Source organism: Misgurnus anguillicaudatus, chromosome 1 (genome assembly GCF_027580225.2).
Source record: "Misgurnus anguillicaudatus chromosome 1, ASM2758022v2, whole genome shotgun sequence".
Taxonomy (NCBI): Eukaryota; Metazoa; Chordata; class Actinopteri; order Cypriniformes; family Cobitidae; genus Misgurnus; species Misgurnus anguillicaudatus.
In genome coordinates this window covers 12996642-13010687 of record NC_073337.2, presented here as the reverse complement: position 1 = coordinate 13010687, position 14046 = coordinate 12996642, and the positions used below count along the sequence as shown (strand labels likewise).

At 35.2% G+C, this 14046-nt stretch overlaps 1 protein-coding gene across 2 annotated transcripts; it reads right to left on the bottom strand.

Moving 5' to 3' along the window:
• Nucleotides 1–886: 886 nt before the first annotated feature.
• On the bottom strand, nucleotides 887–8801 carry pyroxd1 (pyridine nucleotide-disulphide oxidoreductase domain 1). 2 transcript variants are annotated; one of them, XM_073866655.1, is made up of 12 exons: nucleotides 8503–8801; nucleotides 8343–8423; nucleotides 8118–8237; nucleotides 7912–8040; nucleotides 7753–7826; nucleotides 6679–6848; nucleotides 4391–4488; nucleotides 4207–4309; nucleotides 4008–4120; nucleotides 3766–3888; nucleotides 3533–3670; nucleotides 887–1208 (listed from the first exon to the last, which is right to left on the bottom strand). In XM_073866655.1, exons 1-12 carry the CDS (start codon nucleotides 8569–8571, stop codon nucleotides 960–962), a joined length of 1467 nt encoding a protein of 488 aa, XP_073722756.1. In that variant the 5' UTR covers nucleotides 8572–8801; the 3' UTR covers nucleotides 887–959. The 2 variants fall into 2 exon arrangements, with proteins under 2 accessions (XP_073722756.1, XP_073722760.1); XM_073866659.1 differs by having other exon boundaries at nucleotides 4391–4473; nucleotides 8503–8800.
• Nucleotides 8802–14046: the final 5245 nt, after the last annotated feature.

The window sequence follows — 14046 nt, the reverse complement described above, 5'->3', positions numbered from 1 at the left end:
ACATGCACACACACACACACACACACACACACACACACACACACACACACACACACACACACACACACACACACAGTCAAATTTCTATGGCATTTTGTAAAAACAGACATTTCAAAATGCATCAAAAACTATAAAAAAAAATACTATTTGACATAATATTTATTTTTAATATCCTTTCTAATGTTTATATAAACATACATTTACAAAATGTATCACAAAAGTAATGATTTGAGCAGTTGTCCATATCCAGGAAAATGAATGGGTCTCTATGGGAATCTGCCGGTCTAAATGATTTAATTCCTACACTGTAATTCTCTTATGTTTTTTTCTAAAAACCGATGCCTGAATTCAACACCCCACACCTATATTAATATCTAAAAACAATTTAAATCAAATTTAGATAATAATTTATGTGAATTTTCATAAAAAATTGATATTTTTCAGGAAAGCCAATTGTGTAGTTGAGGATTTTAGTGGTAAACAGGTACAAAACTACTTCAAATCTCTCAAAACACAGCTTTATTGTATAGATGAGAAGTAAACAAAAAAAATGATATATTATTTGTATTATTGAAAATGTATATTTTTCTTACAATTATGCTTTCAATTTTGGGGTCATATAGACCCCAAAAACACTTTTAAAAAGGGAGTCGGGCTAAGTACCAAAACATACTTGTAGCCAATCAGCCGTAAAGGGCATGTCTACTAACCAACATCGTTGCCTGGGTTGTGTATGTGTGGGGCGGGACTATCAAAAGAAGGTCCAGATTCTATTGGGGTAGGGGCGTGTTTGTTTAGGTGATTTCAAATGTCAACATTGGCTTTCAGAGATTATGCACCCCGCCTTTAAAGCTGCAGTCTGTAGCTGAAAATGATATTTAAGGTAAGTGTTTAAATAAGACATTTATTATTTTAATGTACAACTTAATAATCTCTCTGTAATTAGCAGGCCAAAAAATTCAGTCAAAGTAATCTTCAATGTCAATATTAGGGTCAAGCAGATGTTCGCCATATCGGGACAAGTCCATTTCGTTGAGAATGAGGTTCTCAAAGGTTTCTTCTAGATCAGTATCTCCAATAAGGACGGCCCCAACCATTCGGCCTCCAGACAGAACCACCTTCACATACTCCTGACCTTTAGTACAGCGAAGAAGAAGCTCATGGTCCTGACCCAATCCCTGTGCATTAAACTTTCCCAGCAAAACCACCTAAAACAAAAGTATATAATTAAAATGATTTAGAAAAAAAGTTGAATCTTACTACAAGTTAAATGCTCTACCATTTGCAATAGTGTCTGCTAAATAAATAAATGTGACCTGTGCTGACAAAATGCGCCAGAATGCGCACCTTTTCACTTTGAGCTACATGCGAAAGAAAGTATATACTGCAAAAAATTACTTTCTAACTTAGTATTTTTGTTTTGTTTTCAGTAGAAATATCTAAAGATTCTTAAATCAAGATGTATTTTCTTGATGAGCAAAATGACCTAAAAAAATAAGTAGTTTTTAGACAAAAAATAAAAAGAAAAAAGCTTAAAAGAAGCAAAAATATCTGCCAATGGGGTGAGAAAATTTTGCTTGAATTTAGTGTTTAAGAAAAAGAAATTTTATTTCAAGATTTTTTTTCACCCCATTGGCAGATATTTTTGCTTGTTTTAAGCACAAATTCACTTAAATTGTATATTTTTGTCTAAAACTAGATTTATTTTCCTATGTTATTTTGCTTATCAAGAAAATAAATCTTGATTTAAGAATTTTTTTATATTTCTATTGAAAACAAGAAAAAAATACTAAGTTAGAAGGTTATTTTTTGCAGTGTACACTCCAAAAAAATGGTTTTCAAGAAAACATTTTCTTAGTATTTTTGTCTTGTTTTCAGTAAAAATATCTAAAAATTAGATATCTTTACTTAAATTAAGATACTTTTTCTTGATGCGCAAAACGACCCAAGAAAATAAGTCTAGTTTTTAGACCAAAAATATCAAATTTTAGTGATTTTGTGCATAAAACAAGCAAGAAATATCTGCCACTTTTTCTTGAAAATCATTTTTTGCAGTGTAAATATAGATTTTGGCCGAAATTAAGGTTTTCATAAAAATAAGTACATGAAGGCATCATCTAGAGATCCCAATGCTCTAAATAGTCATTAAACGTCTAACATGATCTTAATTTGTACGTTTTTTGAGAGATGTACCATCCCAAATGCAATACAAAGATGTGTCCTACATCTACATGCGCATCTGAGATTTTGGATTCAGTTTTAAAACTCACAGGAATTAGAAAATGTTAACTTGCTTGATGTTAAAAAAGTTATTAAGACCGACAAGACCGAAATCTTTCTCGCGCTGACTAACAGATCTGAAGCATGCGTGAGCCAGATAAATACACACATTCACAAAATTACAGTTTTAAAAATATCTGTTTTGACAAAAATTAATGCAAAGATGTTATTAAGTTACTGTTGGGGAAAAAAGATCTGATGTGTTACATTAGCCTATTAAGATAGATATTAAAGTGGTCTGTCTCATTGTCAATCCTATATTGTTTTTGACTTTGTGTGTGTGTCAAATCTATTAGTTTTACCAGTAATTTTAAGGTATAGATGTGGTGATATTGTTTTTGAACCTTCATAAATCTTTTACTTGATTTTTCTTAAAACTGACTTTGCTGACTCTGTCAACTTCAAACAAATCATATGTAATTTTGAAGTTTATTTAATAGAGAACAATTAAATAATTATAATGTTTAAGTATTTTCACTTCACCTACAGATTCACAGAATGTAAAGAATGGAATTTTCTAATATGGATGTTTATATAGTACATTTATTTTATTAGTACACCTTTGTGGTTTAATATGAAATGGATTGATCTTTAGTTTAATATACATTTTTATAAAGATATTTTTATAAAGTTAAATATTGTGGGTATTTTAGGTTGTTGTATGGGGAATGTTTTAAATGGATGTATTTGAACAGTATATAACTAAAAGAAATGTCAAAATAAGAAAAAGTTTTGTACATTACAGCAATTAAATAGGCATTCTTATTAAAATTGAAAGATGTAGTATTTATGTTTTGTGCTGGGTTTGAATAAATTTCCTAACAATTCAATAAATTAATCTATTATCATTCCAATGAAGTGTCGCAGGGATGATGTAATTTTGTAGGCTTACCCAGAAGTTAGCGGGATACTGGTTCCCTCGCAAAGCCCATTCATTTTCCCCATAGACCTTTGGATTATCACAAAAAATTAGCTCTGTGTTTATCTATGACACTTATACGTTTTTCCAACAAGTTAATCTTTACAGATGAATACACATTTCATTTGACTTTTGAAATCAAAAATCACCTTTTATATTTCTAGTGAACGCATTTACACTTTAAAATACATAAAATTTGTATTCATCTGTATTTTTTTAACAGATACTCTTATAATCCAACAACATCTACACACACACAAAAAGAAAATGGAAGGAAGAGACTAACAAGGAGAGCTAGAGTTTTGATATTTTGACTTAAATAGAGAAAATTACCTTGTAGTTAAAGAACTTAGTGATGTGTGAGAAGAGCTCAAAGCAAAAGTCCAGCTCTATAGACTCCTCTAGCACTGCTGCTGCCATACAACGTGCTGCGTACCAGCCCATCTGACGCGCCTGAGTCCACAATCGCATCTTACCAACACAAACAAAAAGAATTTGATTGTATGTGTTTATTTAAAATAGACTTACATGACTACATGGTACACGAGTTCAAAGGTGCAACGTACCTGTTGCCAAAGTGCACTGGGCTTCCAGCCTACGGTACAAACATCTCCTGCTGCGTACACATCCTGCTCTGATGTCTGCATGTGATCGTCTACTATGAGCCCGTGATCTGCTGCCAGCTCAAACTATAGGGGACAAACAAAACTATTCAATAAAAAAATTATAGCGATCATTGTCAGTTGACCGTGAACATGAGAGACAGAGAATTAAATAAGCCAGATTTGTAATGAAAATGAATTTTTACATTATTGCCATGAAGAAATGGATCAGTGTTTGGCACCACGCCTGTGGCGCTGACAATGAAATCACAACCGTAAGTCTTCCCATTGGTTAGCTGAACATAAACCGGCCACATGCCTAGAGAAAAAAATACAGATTTGTAAGTATTATGTTTGGTTATTTTTTAATAGTAAAACGTTGGTTAACTTTAGTTTAATATTAACCTAATTCAGATTTCTCTGTGTTGAAATCAAACCGAAGAAATTCTTGCTGTGTGTAAATCTTCTCAACTTCACACTCATATTCAATATGAACCCCACTGGAACTCTAGGGGTGAAAAGAGCCAATCAGCAAAAGCAAGGGAATGCCATAATTGACCAATCAGTTGCTGGTATAATGAATCCAAACCTTTTCTGCTCCTCTCAATTCAATCCCTTCATGCCAGTCAGGACCCAGGGCACTGCCAAGCTCTCCAAAATCCCCACTCTGGCCTGCAATGAAACACACTACAAGTCCAACATCTGTGAACAGAAATATTTTTTCTGTCCAAAAGCTGCCACAAGATGGCAGAAGTGCACAATGTTTTGGTGTGCCTATTTGTTGTGCGCATTAGACTAGGTTCTCAAACATTTTCAGCGTGTGGACCCCCTTGTATACGGTGCATCCCTTCGAGGCCCCCCAAAGAAAATGTATGACATAAAACTTAAAATTTGAATTAAACAAAACATAATAGATTATTCATTGTAGTGCTGTTGGTTAACAGCCTTATTTTTCTGACATTTAATTTCACAGAATTTATGATAAATTAATACATTTTATCAAATGTTATTAAAACAGGGCCCCCCTGGCACCATCTAAGGCCCCCCGTTTGAGAACCACTGCTGTAGACTCTCTTCAATGCTATTAGTAACTTAGCAACTACTTGTCAACTAATTCTACTAACTCTCATTAGAATATTCGTAGACTGTGAAGGGTAGGGTTAATAGAATAAGTTGACAAAGTAGTTGCAAAGTCACTTTTAGTTAGTAAGGGCTCTTTATAGACGGTTTCAGCAGTAACAACATAACAAGCGGCTGTCGTGGTCCGCACGTAACTTCCAGTAAACTCCGCTAAGAATAAATAACAACAAAGTTCTTTAAACGTAGTTTATATATATAACAAGCAAAAAAACAACACATAGATTACCTAGGAAACCAAAACATTTGTTATTTTCGACAAGGCATTTGTTCAAGAGATCAGTTTAAAAACGAAACCGGAAGTAAAGTTCGGATACAGACGTGTATCGCGTCAGCGCACATGCGTCCGATGAAACCGTCTATACCTAATATTATGATGCGTTTTGGTCGATCGGATCACAAGTGGACGACGATAAACACAGGTGTAAACAGGGTGTGAAACGTTTTGAGCTCGTCCACTTTCAGGGGTAGAGGAAAACACATTAGACCAGATTGCTTTTATGTTGACAATATCAAAGAAAGCTCTTACATATACATGTACAAAATACTGTGCAGCATGTTTACTAACTACACAAGCAGCGGACTCTGACCTAATATTATTGCACATTATTTTGAACCCATTATTTATCTCGCTCGTGTTTAAACGACAGCAGGGGGACTCGTCCACAGACCACCCTCTCAGAAAACAAGGACATAAACGGCCAAAAGTGGACAAACGAGATGGATTAAAATACCAGGTGTTAACATTAATGTGTGTCTTGTCCACTTGTGATCCTATTGACCAAATCTTATTGACCCACCTTAATACCAGTTATAAACATACTCTTAGTCAGTTATGGCGTTTTTCCATTGCATAGTACCCCACAGTTTGGTTTGGATCAGCTTAATTTTGGGGGCTTTTCCACTGGGTGCAGTACGTAAAACCCGATACTTTTTTTAGTACCACCTTGGTTGGGGTTCCAAGCGACCCGAGCTGATACTAAAACGTCACGCGAAAACACTGTAGATCACTGATTGGTCTGAGAGAATCGTCACTACAAGCGTCATCGCTATAATTTAAAAGATTAGCTTTACCTTCGTGCTAGCTTGCGCTCTCTCGTGTAAATCTGTTGTCATCTGTGCTTGGCTGTAAGTTCCAACGCTTCCTTTTAGCAATGAAAAACATCCACAGGTTGAGAATCAGGAACACCAGACTTGCAGTTTGTGGCGGCACATTTGCGACGTGCACGTTCGCATATATGCAACTTAAATGAGGCTCATCGGAGCGCGTCGACTGACGCCATGGGTGTTTTTGTACAGAAACTGTCATGTGAGACAGAGGTAGTAATAAACGCGCTGTGCAAACATCTATTTGTGGTGGTCAATTTTAATTTTGTGGCGGACTGAGAAATTAATGAATTTATGGGAATGTACAACGACGCTCTCACTTGTATGATGTCACAGCAGTAGGCAGCGCAAATATAACGACACACTTAAATCCCTCCCACTCCGAAGTGTTACTAAACTCAATGGAAAAAGCTAACCAAGCCAAAGTGAGGTGAGCTGACCCGACCAGACCCTAACCAAACCATGCAATGGAAAAGCACCATTAGTCTGTAAGTGTTAATATATAAAGCAGACCATCTGCTAATACTCTTGAGTGGTAGTTGACAAGAACTTGCAATTGTACTTACTGTAAAATGGTGGGCTATTGAAATAAAGTGTTACTGAAACAAATCAGTTTGTAAGGTGAACTCATACCTCCAGTCTTTTCAGTAGTGTAGCGTACTCTCTTGCAGGGTAACGATCTGTCTTTCTTTTCAGCTTCCAGAGATGGAATGAGAAACTGAGCAGCTCCTGCATCAAAGAATGTGTTTCCTATGGCTTTATCCTTTATCACCCAAATCACCTCGCAACCCTCTACTTCATATCTGCAAAATATATAGCATATGTAAAAATATATAGCATATGCAAATGCAAGCTGAGAAACAGAAGGAGAAAAGCAGGACACAGATCAAACTTGGGTGTCTGTGAGCCACATCTCTGACCTTAAAGGGATAGTTCACCCAAAAATGAAAATAATGTCATTAATGACAAATGTCGTTCCAAATTCGTAAGACCTCTGTTCATCTTCAGAACACAGTTTCAGATGTTTTAGATTTAGTCCGAGAGCTTGTTGACCCTTGATAGAAAATTTACATACGGTATACTGTCCATGTCCAGAAAAGTAATAAGAACATCGTCAAAGTAGTCCATGTGACATCAGTGGGTCAGTAAGAATGTGTTGAAGAATCGAAAATACATTATGGTCTAAAAATAACAAAAAATATGACTTTATTCAGCATTGTCTTCTTCAGCATTGCTGACGTACGACGCGGCTGACGTGTTATCTGGTGCGCCCCAGCTGTTTTTTTTTTGCGCCCGGGCTTCGTTTACAGTCTGAGGGAGACGCACGCTGTAAGTTTAAAAAAAAGGATAACACCTAATCTGCGTCACTGCAGTCACGTGACTTTAGTCTCGCGCATTTTTGTTATTTTTGGACCAAAATGTATTTTCGAAGCTTTAACACATTCTAACTGACCCACTGATGTCACATGAACTACTTTGATTATTTTTTAATTCGCTTTCTGGACATGGACAGTATACCGTATGCAGATTTTCAATGAAGGGTCAACAAGCTCTCAGACTAAATCTAAAACATCTTAAAACTGTGCTCCTGAACGGAGGTCTTATAAGTTTGTAACGACATCAGGGTGAGTCATTAATGACATTACTTTCATTTTTGGGTGAACTATCCCTTAAATATCTTTTAGAGGGTTTGTTTAAGATACTCACACCAATTCTAAGGCGATTCCTCCATTTCCAACAACAACTATCCTCTTAGCCTTTGATAAACGCTTTTGAAATTCCTGTGAAAACATTGCGTGCAGATATTTCCAACAATAATCTTACACAGATCATCTTCAAATTGACTATGAATGAGTTTCAGTGTACCTGAGCACTGTCTGTATCTCGTATGCCCAGAACGTGTGGGTTGTCCTGGGTTAGAAGCTTGGGTCTGGCCCCGCTGCAGAGACACAATTTCTTATAGTGGAAAGTCTGTCCATTGTCTGTCTGCAATCGCTGAAGAAATGGACAGTGTTGTTAAAATCCTAATAAGTAATTCAAGCATAATAATGTGGGTGTGTGCTTTAACATACATGTTCCTTTACTTGCAGCAGTTGTACTGCAGACTGTACGATTTTAAGATTGGGATATTTTTCCTCTAAAACACTGGATGGTTGTTCCTCTACATTAAATTCCTCCAATGTCTTTGAAACCTACATGGAGAATAACACTCAAAGACTGTCATGTAATTACAGTAAATAAAAGATCCTACGTTACATTTGCATTTATAAGTAATAAGCGAACTAAAAATGTCAAACCTGTTTGAAATTTGTAATCGTCTTTACTAAAGGAGAGGCTGTCAGAAGATAAACCCCTTCAGATGGGAACTGCGACGCGAGCTGAAAAATGAGAAAGACAGTGAAGATCAGCTTTTAGATCTGTTATAACTTTATTAATAGATCGGTAACGAGTGTGTACCTGTTCTGCACATGTTACTCCTGCGATTCCTCCTCCTACGATCACAAATGTGACTTTTTCTGAAGCCATTGAACTTTAGCACATGGTTTTAGCTTCGTGCGCAACTTTATATCAGTGTGAATGACAAAGTCTCTCTAACGTTACGCTTTCTCTTTTTAATAGATGACTGTTGTCCTTGTTAGATATAACGTTACACTATTATATACATCAAGTAAGACACTGATGTGATAAACAATGCTTGACTATGCGTATTCCGGTTATTTTTTAGACTGAACGGACTTCCTTGTTTACCTTTTCAGATGAATACGGAAAGCGCCGAGGGTCAAATCGTTTTATGGACGGCAGTAACTTGCTGAGATTTCCGAGATTTTTTCTTTACACGGACTTTAAAAGCAAAAAAGTATTAAAATAAATGCTGTGAAATGGAACGAAAAACCGGTAAAAATAGAAAAAATTGATCAAAGTAACAAATAAACACAGTAAATAAACTGTAACTAAAATTATTAGTTGTATTGTACAGCTTGCATTAGCATTTTGATCATAAATTGCGTGGCTTTTCTTAACTTATGATGCAAACGACCACCAAATCTGATAAACTTTTGCAAAGTACCCCTTCCTTAAATATAAACAATCTATGTATGTAAATATCCACTCATATTGTGTTAGTGAAATAGAAAATGTAATAAAGAGCCTTTTTAGACATCTTACCGTTTCAAAAAAACTTTATAAACCTAATTGGGTTCCATTCAAATTCATGAGTATAGCAGTTTTTACAAAAAAATACATTTCTGCTTTACCGAAAACACTTCATAATACTGCAAGTTAACGGTACAACAAAAATACAAAATGTCCTTGAATGTATGTATATCACAAGTAAGCATAAATAATCACTTAAAATAAATAGGAACACTTAGAACTGAAGCAACATTAATGTTTGGTAAACATGTAAAGTTTTTGCTTTGTTATTTTTTACATTTCTCTGAAATTTCTCTGGACCCCATAACCTTCTTGAGGCCCCCTGGGGGTCTCTGGACCTGTTTAAAAAACCACATGTGCTAAACAATTAGATGAGTTTTTTCCCATGCAAATAATAAACAGGCAAGAAAAATCTAACATATGACCAGTCATTAGTTAATGCACAATGACAAATCAACAAAAATTAATAAACGCTCCAAGTGTACTCCAAAAGAAAATCCCACTAATGATTGGTCACCTTTGAAATGTATGAAATGGTACATGTAATTTCCTCTGTTTCAATTGTTGCGTAGCTTTTGTGAGTCACAGGCTAAAAATAAACCAAGAGTGTCAAATGTGTCAAAACAAGTGAAAATTTGTCAGGTCCAACTTATGCAAATTGAAGTGTTATCTGAATTATCGCATCATTGACATGACCTTTAAATGTTGATATGTTGATAATGTTGATATGCCCCTTAGACGTGTTAAAACATTGCTCCAAATCTGGAACATGAGCTCCCTTATTTGACTGCACATTAAACAGCTGTCCCTGGACATTAGGATACGTTAAGTTTGTTGGACAGAAACTAATATAGAGGTATACTCTGGGCTTTAAGAAATATTTCAAGTAAGCTTATTTTTAACCTATAGTAATATCATGTGGATGTGGCATGCTCTTTTAATTCAGCTTTTAATGTTTAGCTTTTATTATAAGTGAGCAATTCCAGCGTTATAAATCTGGCATTTACAGTCAAAACTGGAAAGATACATATATTGAATGATTTGTTTTTATTTTCCTAAACCCCTAATGATAGTGTCCAGATATCAGAAATATACAGTATATTTTAGATGAGGGAAATACACACTTTGTGGATGTGACAAAAAATAGAGTAATAATACCCAAATGGAGCAGCGATGGCTATTTATTTTATTTTAATTATCACATTAATAAGGCTGAAACAATTAATGTTATCGATGTCACATTTCTCTGTTATGGACGTGAGAATTCTGAAAGGTGCACTTACCATACTATGGAAAATAATAAAAATATTGGTATGGTTAAAATGTTTGGGTAAAGGGTGACATTTGCATATAATTAAAGTATATTTAGTGCATGTTAATTTTCAAAATTTCATCTGTTATGCCTATATTACTTCACAGGAACACTATAGGAAAAACAAACAAAAATGTTATGTCAAAAACTTTTCTGTTACATTTACATTTTTAAGTTTAATCAACTTGAATTTACAATTCATTTTAACTTGATTAGATCAAGTGATTGAAGAGTTGTTATAAAAAATAATGTTGAAATTAGCTTAAAAGTAGCTTAAAGGAATAGTCTACTCATTTTCAATATTAAAATATGTTATAACCTTATCTAAGAATTGTTGATACATCCCTCTATCATCTGTGTGCGTGCACGTAAGCGCAGGAGCGCGCTTCGACTCTTCGATAGCATTTAGCATAGCCCCATACATACAATTGTACCATTTAGAGATAAAGTTAGAAGTGACCAAACACATCACCGTTTTTCCTATTTAAGATGAGTAGTTATACGAGCAAGTTTGGTGGTACAAAATAAAACGTAGCGCTTTCCTAAGCAGATTTAAAAGATGAACTACATTTTATGGCGTAATAGCACTTTTGGGAGTACTTCTACTCGCCTGAAAAGTCCGCTCCCCTTCTCACTCTCATAATGGGAGAGGGAGGGTGTTACTGTGCCGAGTCGAAGTACTCCCAAAAGTGCTATTACGCCATAAAATGTAGCTCCTCTTTTAAATCCGCTTAGAAAAGCGCTACGTTTTATTTTATACCACCAAACTTGCTCGTATAACTACTCGTCTTAAATAGGAAAAACGTTGATGTGTTTGGTCACTTCTAACTTTATCTCTGATTGGTACCATTGAATGAATGGGGCTAAGCTAAATGCTATCAAAGCATCGCAGCGCGCTCCAGCGCTTACGTGCACGCACACAGATGATAGAGGGATGTATCAACAATTCTTAGTTAAGGTAATAACATATTTTAATATTGAAAATGAGTAGACTATTCCTTTAAGTTAGGCCTATTTCAACTTTATTATTTATAGACGGTTTCATCGGACGCACATGATACACATCTGGATCCGAACTTTACTTCCGGTTTCGTTTTTTTTTAATGGTCTGACTAGTTGCTAAACTGATCTCTTGAACAAATGCCTCGTCGAAAATAACCTATGTGTTGTTTTTTGCTTGTTATATAAATAAATAACCTTTAAAGAACTTTGTTGTTATTTATTCTTGGGGGAGTTTACCGGAAGTTACGTGCAGCCGCTTGTTTATGTTGCTACTGCTGAAACCGTCTATAGTAACTTCTCACTATTTAATTAAATGTAATATCAAATTAAACTTAAAAATGTAAGTGCGTTTTTACAGTGAAGGAGATATCTAAACATTTCTCATAACTCTAACTATATTGTAGTCTCTTCTGATCAGTTACGCACAAAACATCAGAAATATGATATATATTGACAACCTATTAACAAACCTTTCATTACACTAATTAAAGAGTACAAGTTAATTATCCACATTAAATAGGGAGTCAGAGTAGAAGCCATGCAGGCATCTTCCTCTCTTTGTGGTGTCCGTGTAAGTAATGGATCTGATAGCCTTGTATGCCAGCCATATTAACTGCATTAAACAGTGTCTGTAGCCTTTAACCTCTACTGGACTGAGTGTGGACATCCACGTCATTATGACAGATATATCTGTGACCAAAGCCAATCCTGCTATCTCCTGCTTTATTAATACAAAAGCCACCCTGGCTGTTTGATACGCTTAGATTAGAATAGAAGTTGAATCAGGCTGGAATAAAAAACATAATTTGTATAACGTCATAATAGTTAGGTGATGGTAAGATAAGATTTCTTTCTCAGCCGACAGTATACCCACTATAGTTATGTGTCAGGATGTTGACATTTATATTTGTCCTAATTTTGATTCTCATTTTATATTTATATTATATATTTATAATTTTATTCATTTTATTCTCATTCCTGGTAGGAATTTCCAATGGATGAACCCAAGCGCAGACAGGGGTGAACAATACAGGACTTTATAAACAAAACAGGGTAAAAACTGGAAAACAAAACCCATGAGGGGGCAAAACAAGACAGGATGAACACTGAACTTGACAAGGAAACTAACAATAAACTAAACAAATAACAGACTAGATACAAAATACTCACAGGCAAGATAACAAAATGTGGACACAGTACTACAAAACGTGCACAGAACAGCAAACACAAGGACTTATGAGGGGAACAGGTGAAAATCATAACAGGTAAGGGATCGGGTAAAAAGTGACGGGACAAGGAAAACACGTGGCCTGATAATAAATAATCCATAGCCACGTGTTCCCACACAAAACATGGTACTGTCAGAACCCTGTCACAATGAACTAGATGTAATACAAGACAAGATCCTGACAGGATCCTGACAATTCCTGTTAAAAAATTTTATCTTTTCATTTACATAAGCATGAATTTAATTTGACAATTACAAAAAGTACACTCTAAAAAAAATCAGTTTCATAGGCGGATTGAAGTGTCCCTAAAGGCTACGGACAGTGTTCTGTAAATCTACAGAATTTTCAGTTTTTGAATAAAAGGAAATGTCTGTAAACATAACAGAGAAAGTCTGCCAGGACATTATCCATTTTTTTTACGGATTATTTTTTTAGAGTCTGGAGGTACGGAAGCAAAGTAATGGTATTAAATAATAATGCAATGGTACACTGGTACAATTGGCGTTGAACAATTGGCATCTGATCTCTTTATTCAAATATTTTTTTAAGGGTGCATTCATCATGTTGCATTGGTGTGTTTGGAGTATACTAAAGCACAGCCTTGGGAAGAATTTAAGAAAGCTTGGCAAAAAATGACACAACACATCTGCAAAGTTTATAAACACATAACTCAAGACTACAAAATATTACCACAAAAAAAATATTAGTCAAGGTATGCTTTATTACATGTGACATTTATTTATTCTAATGTACAAAAAGGCAGATACTTTATGCTGTGGTTTGCCTTTTTAGTCAAATTATTTTGTTCAATAAAAACCTTAAAGGTTTAGTGTTTTGTCCGTTTTGTACCTCACACCTTATAGTTTGCTGGTTACCTATGGTGCCTATAGAGACAGAGCGCAGTTATGCAAATTTAAAAACTACGCCCACCGGGGGGGGGGAAAGCAATCCAACCGTCTTCATTGACTTTGTATTGCGAGAAGCCGCCTCCTTCTCATTTCTGGCTTATAACAAAAAACAGAATAATGCCTAAAAGCTGCTGTGTGACAATATGTACAGCTAACAAGCCAAAGAACCCAGAAATAACTTTTATAAGCTGTCGAGCCGTAAAACCCAGCCTTTAATGAGAATAAAGTGGATCGCCGACTACATTTCCCCCTAGTGGACGCAGTTCTACTAATAGAAGTACTATGAAAAGTTGCCTGTATCCATTTTTGTGTCTTTAAACGCTCGTTTTTTGGGGTCGACAGCTTATAAAAACTTATTTACAGATTTAACTTAAAAACAGAATAATGCCTAAAAGCT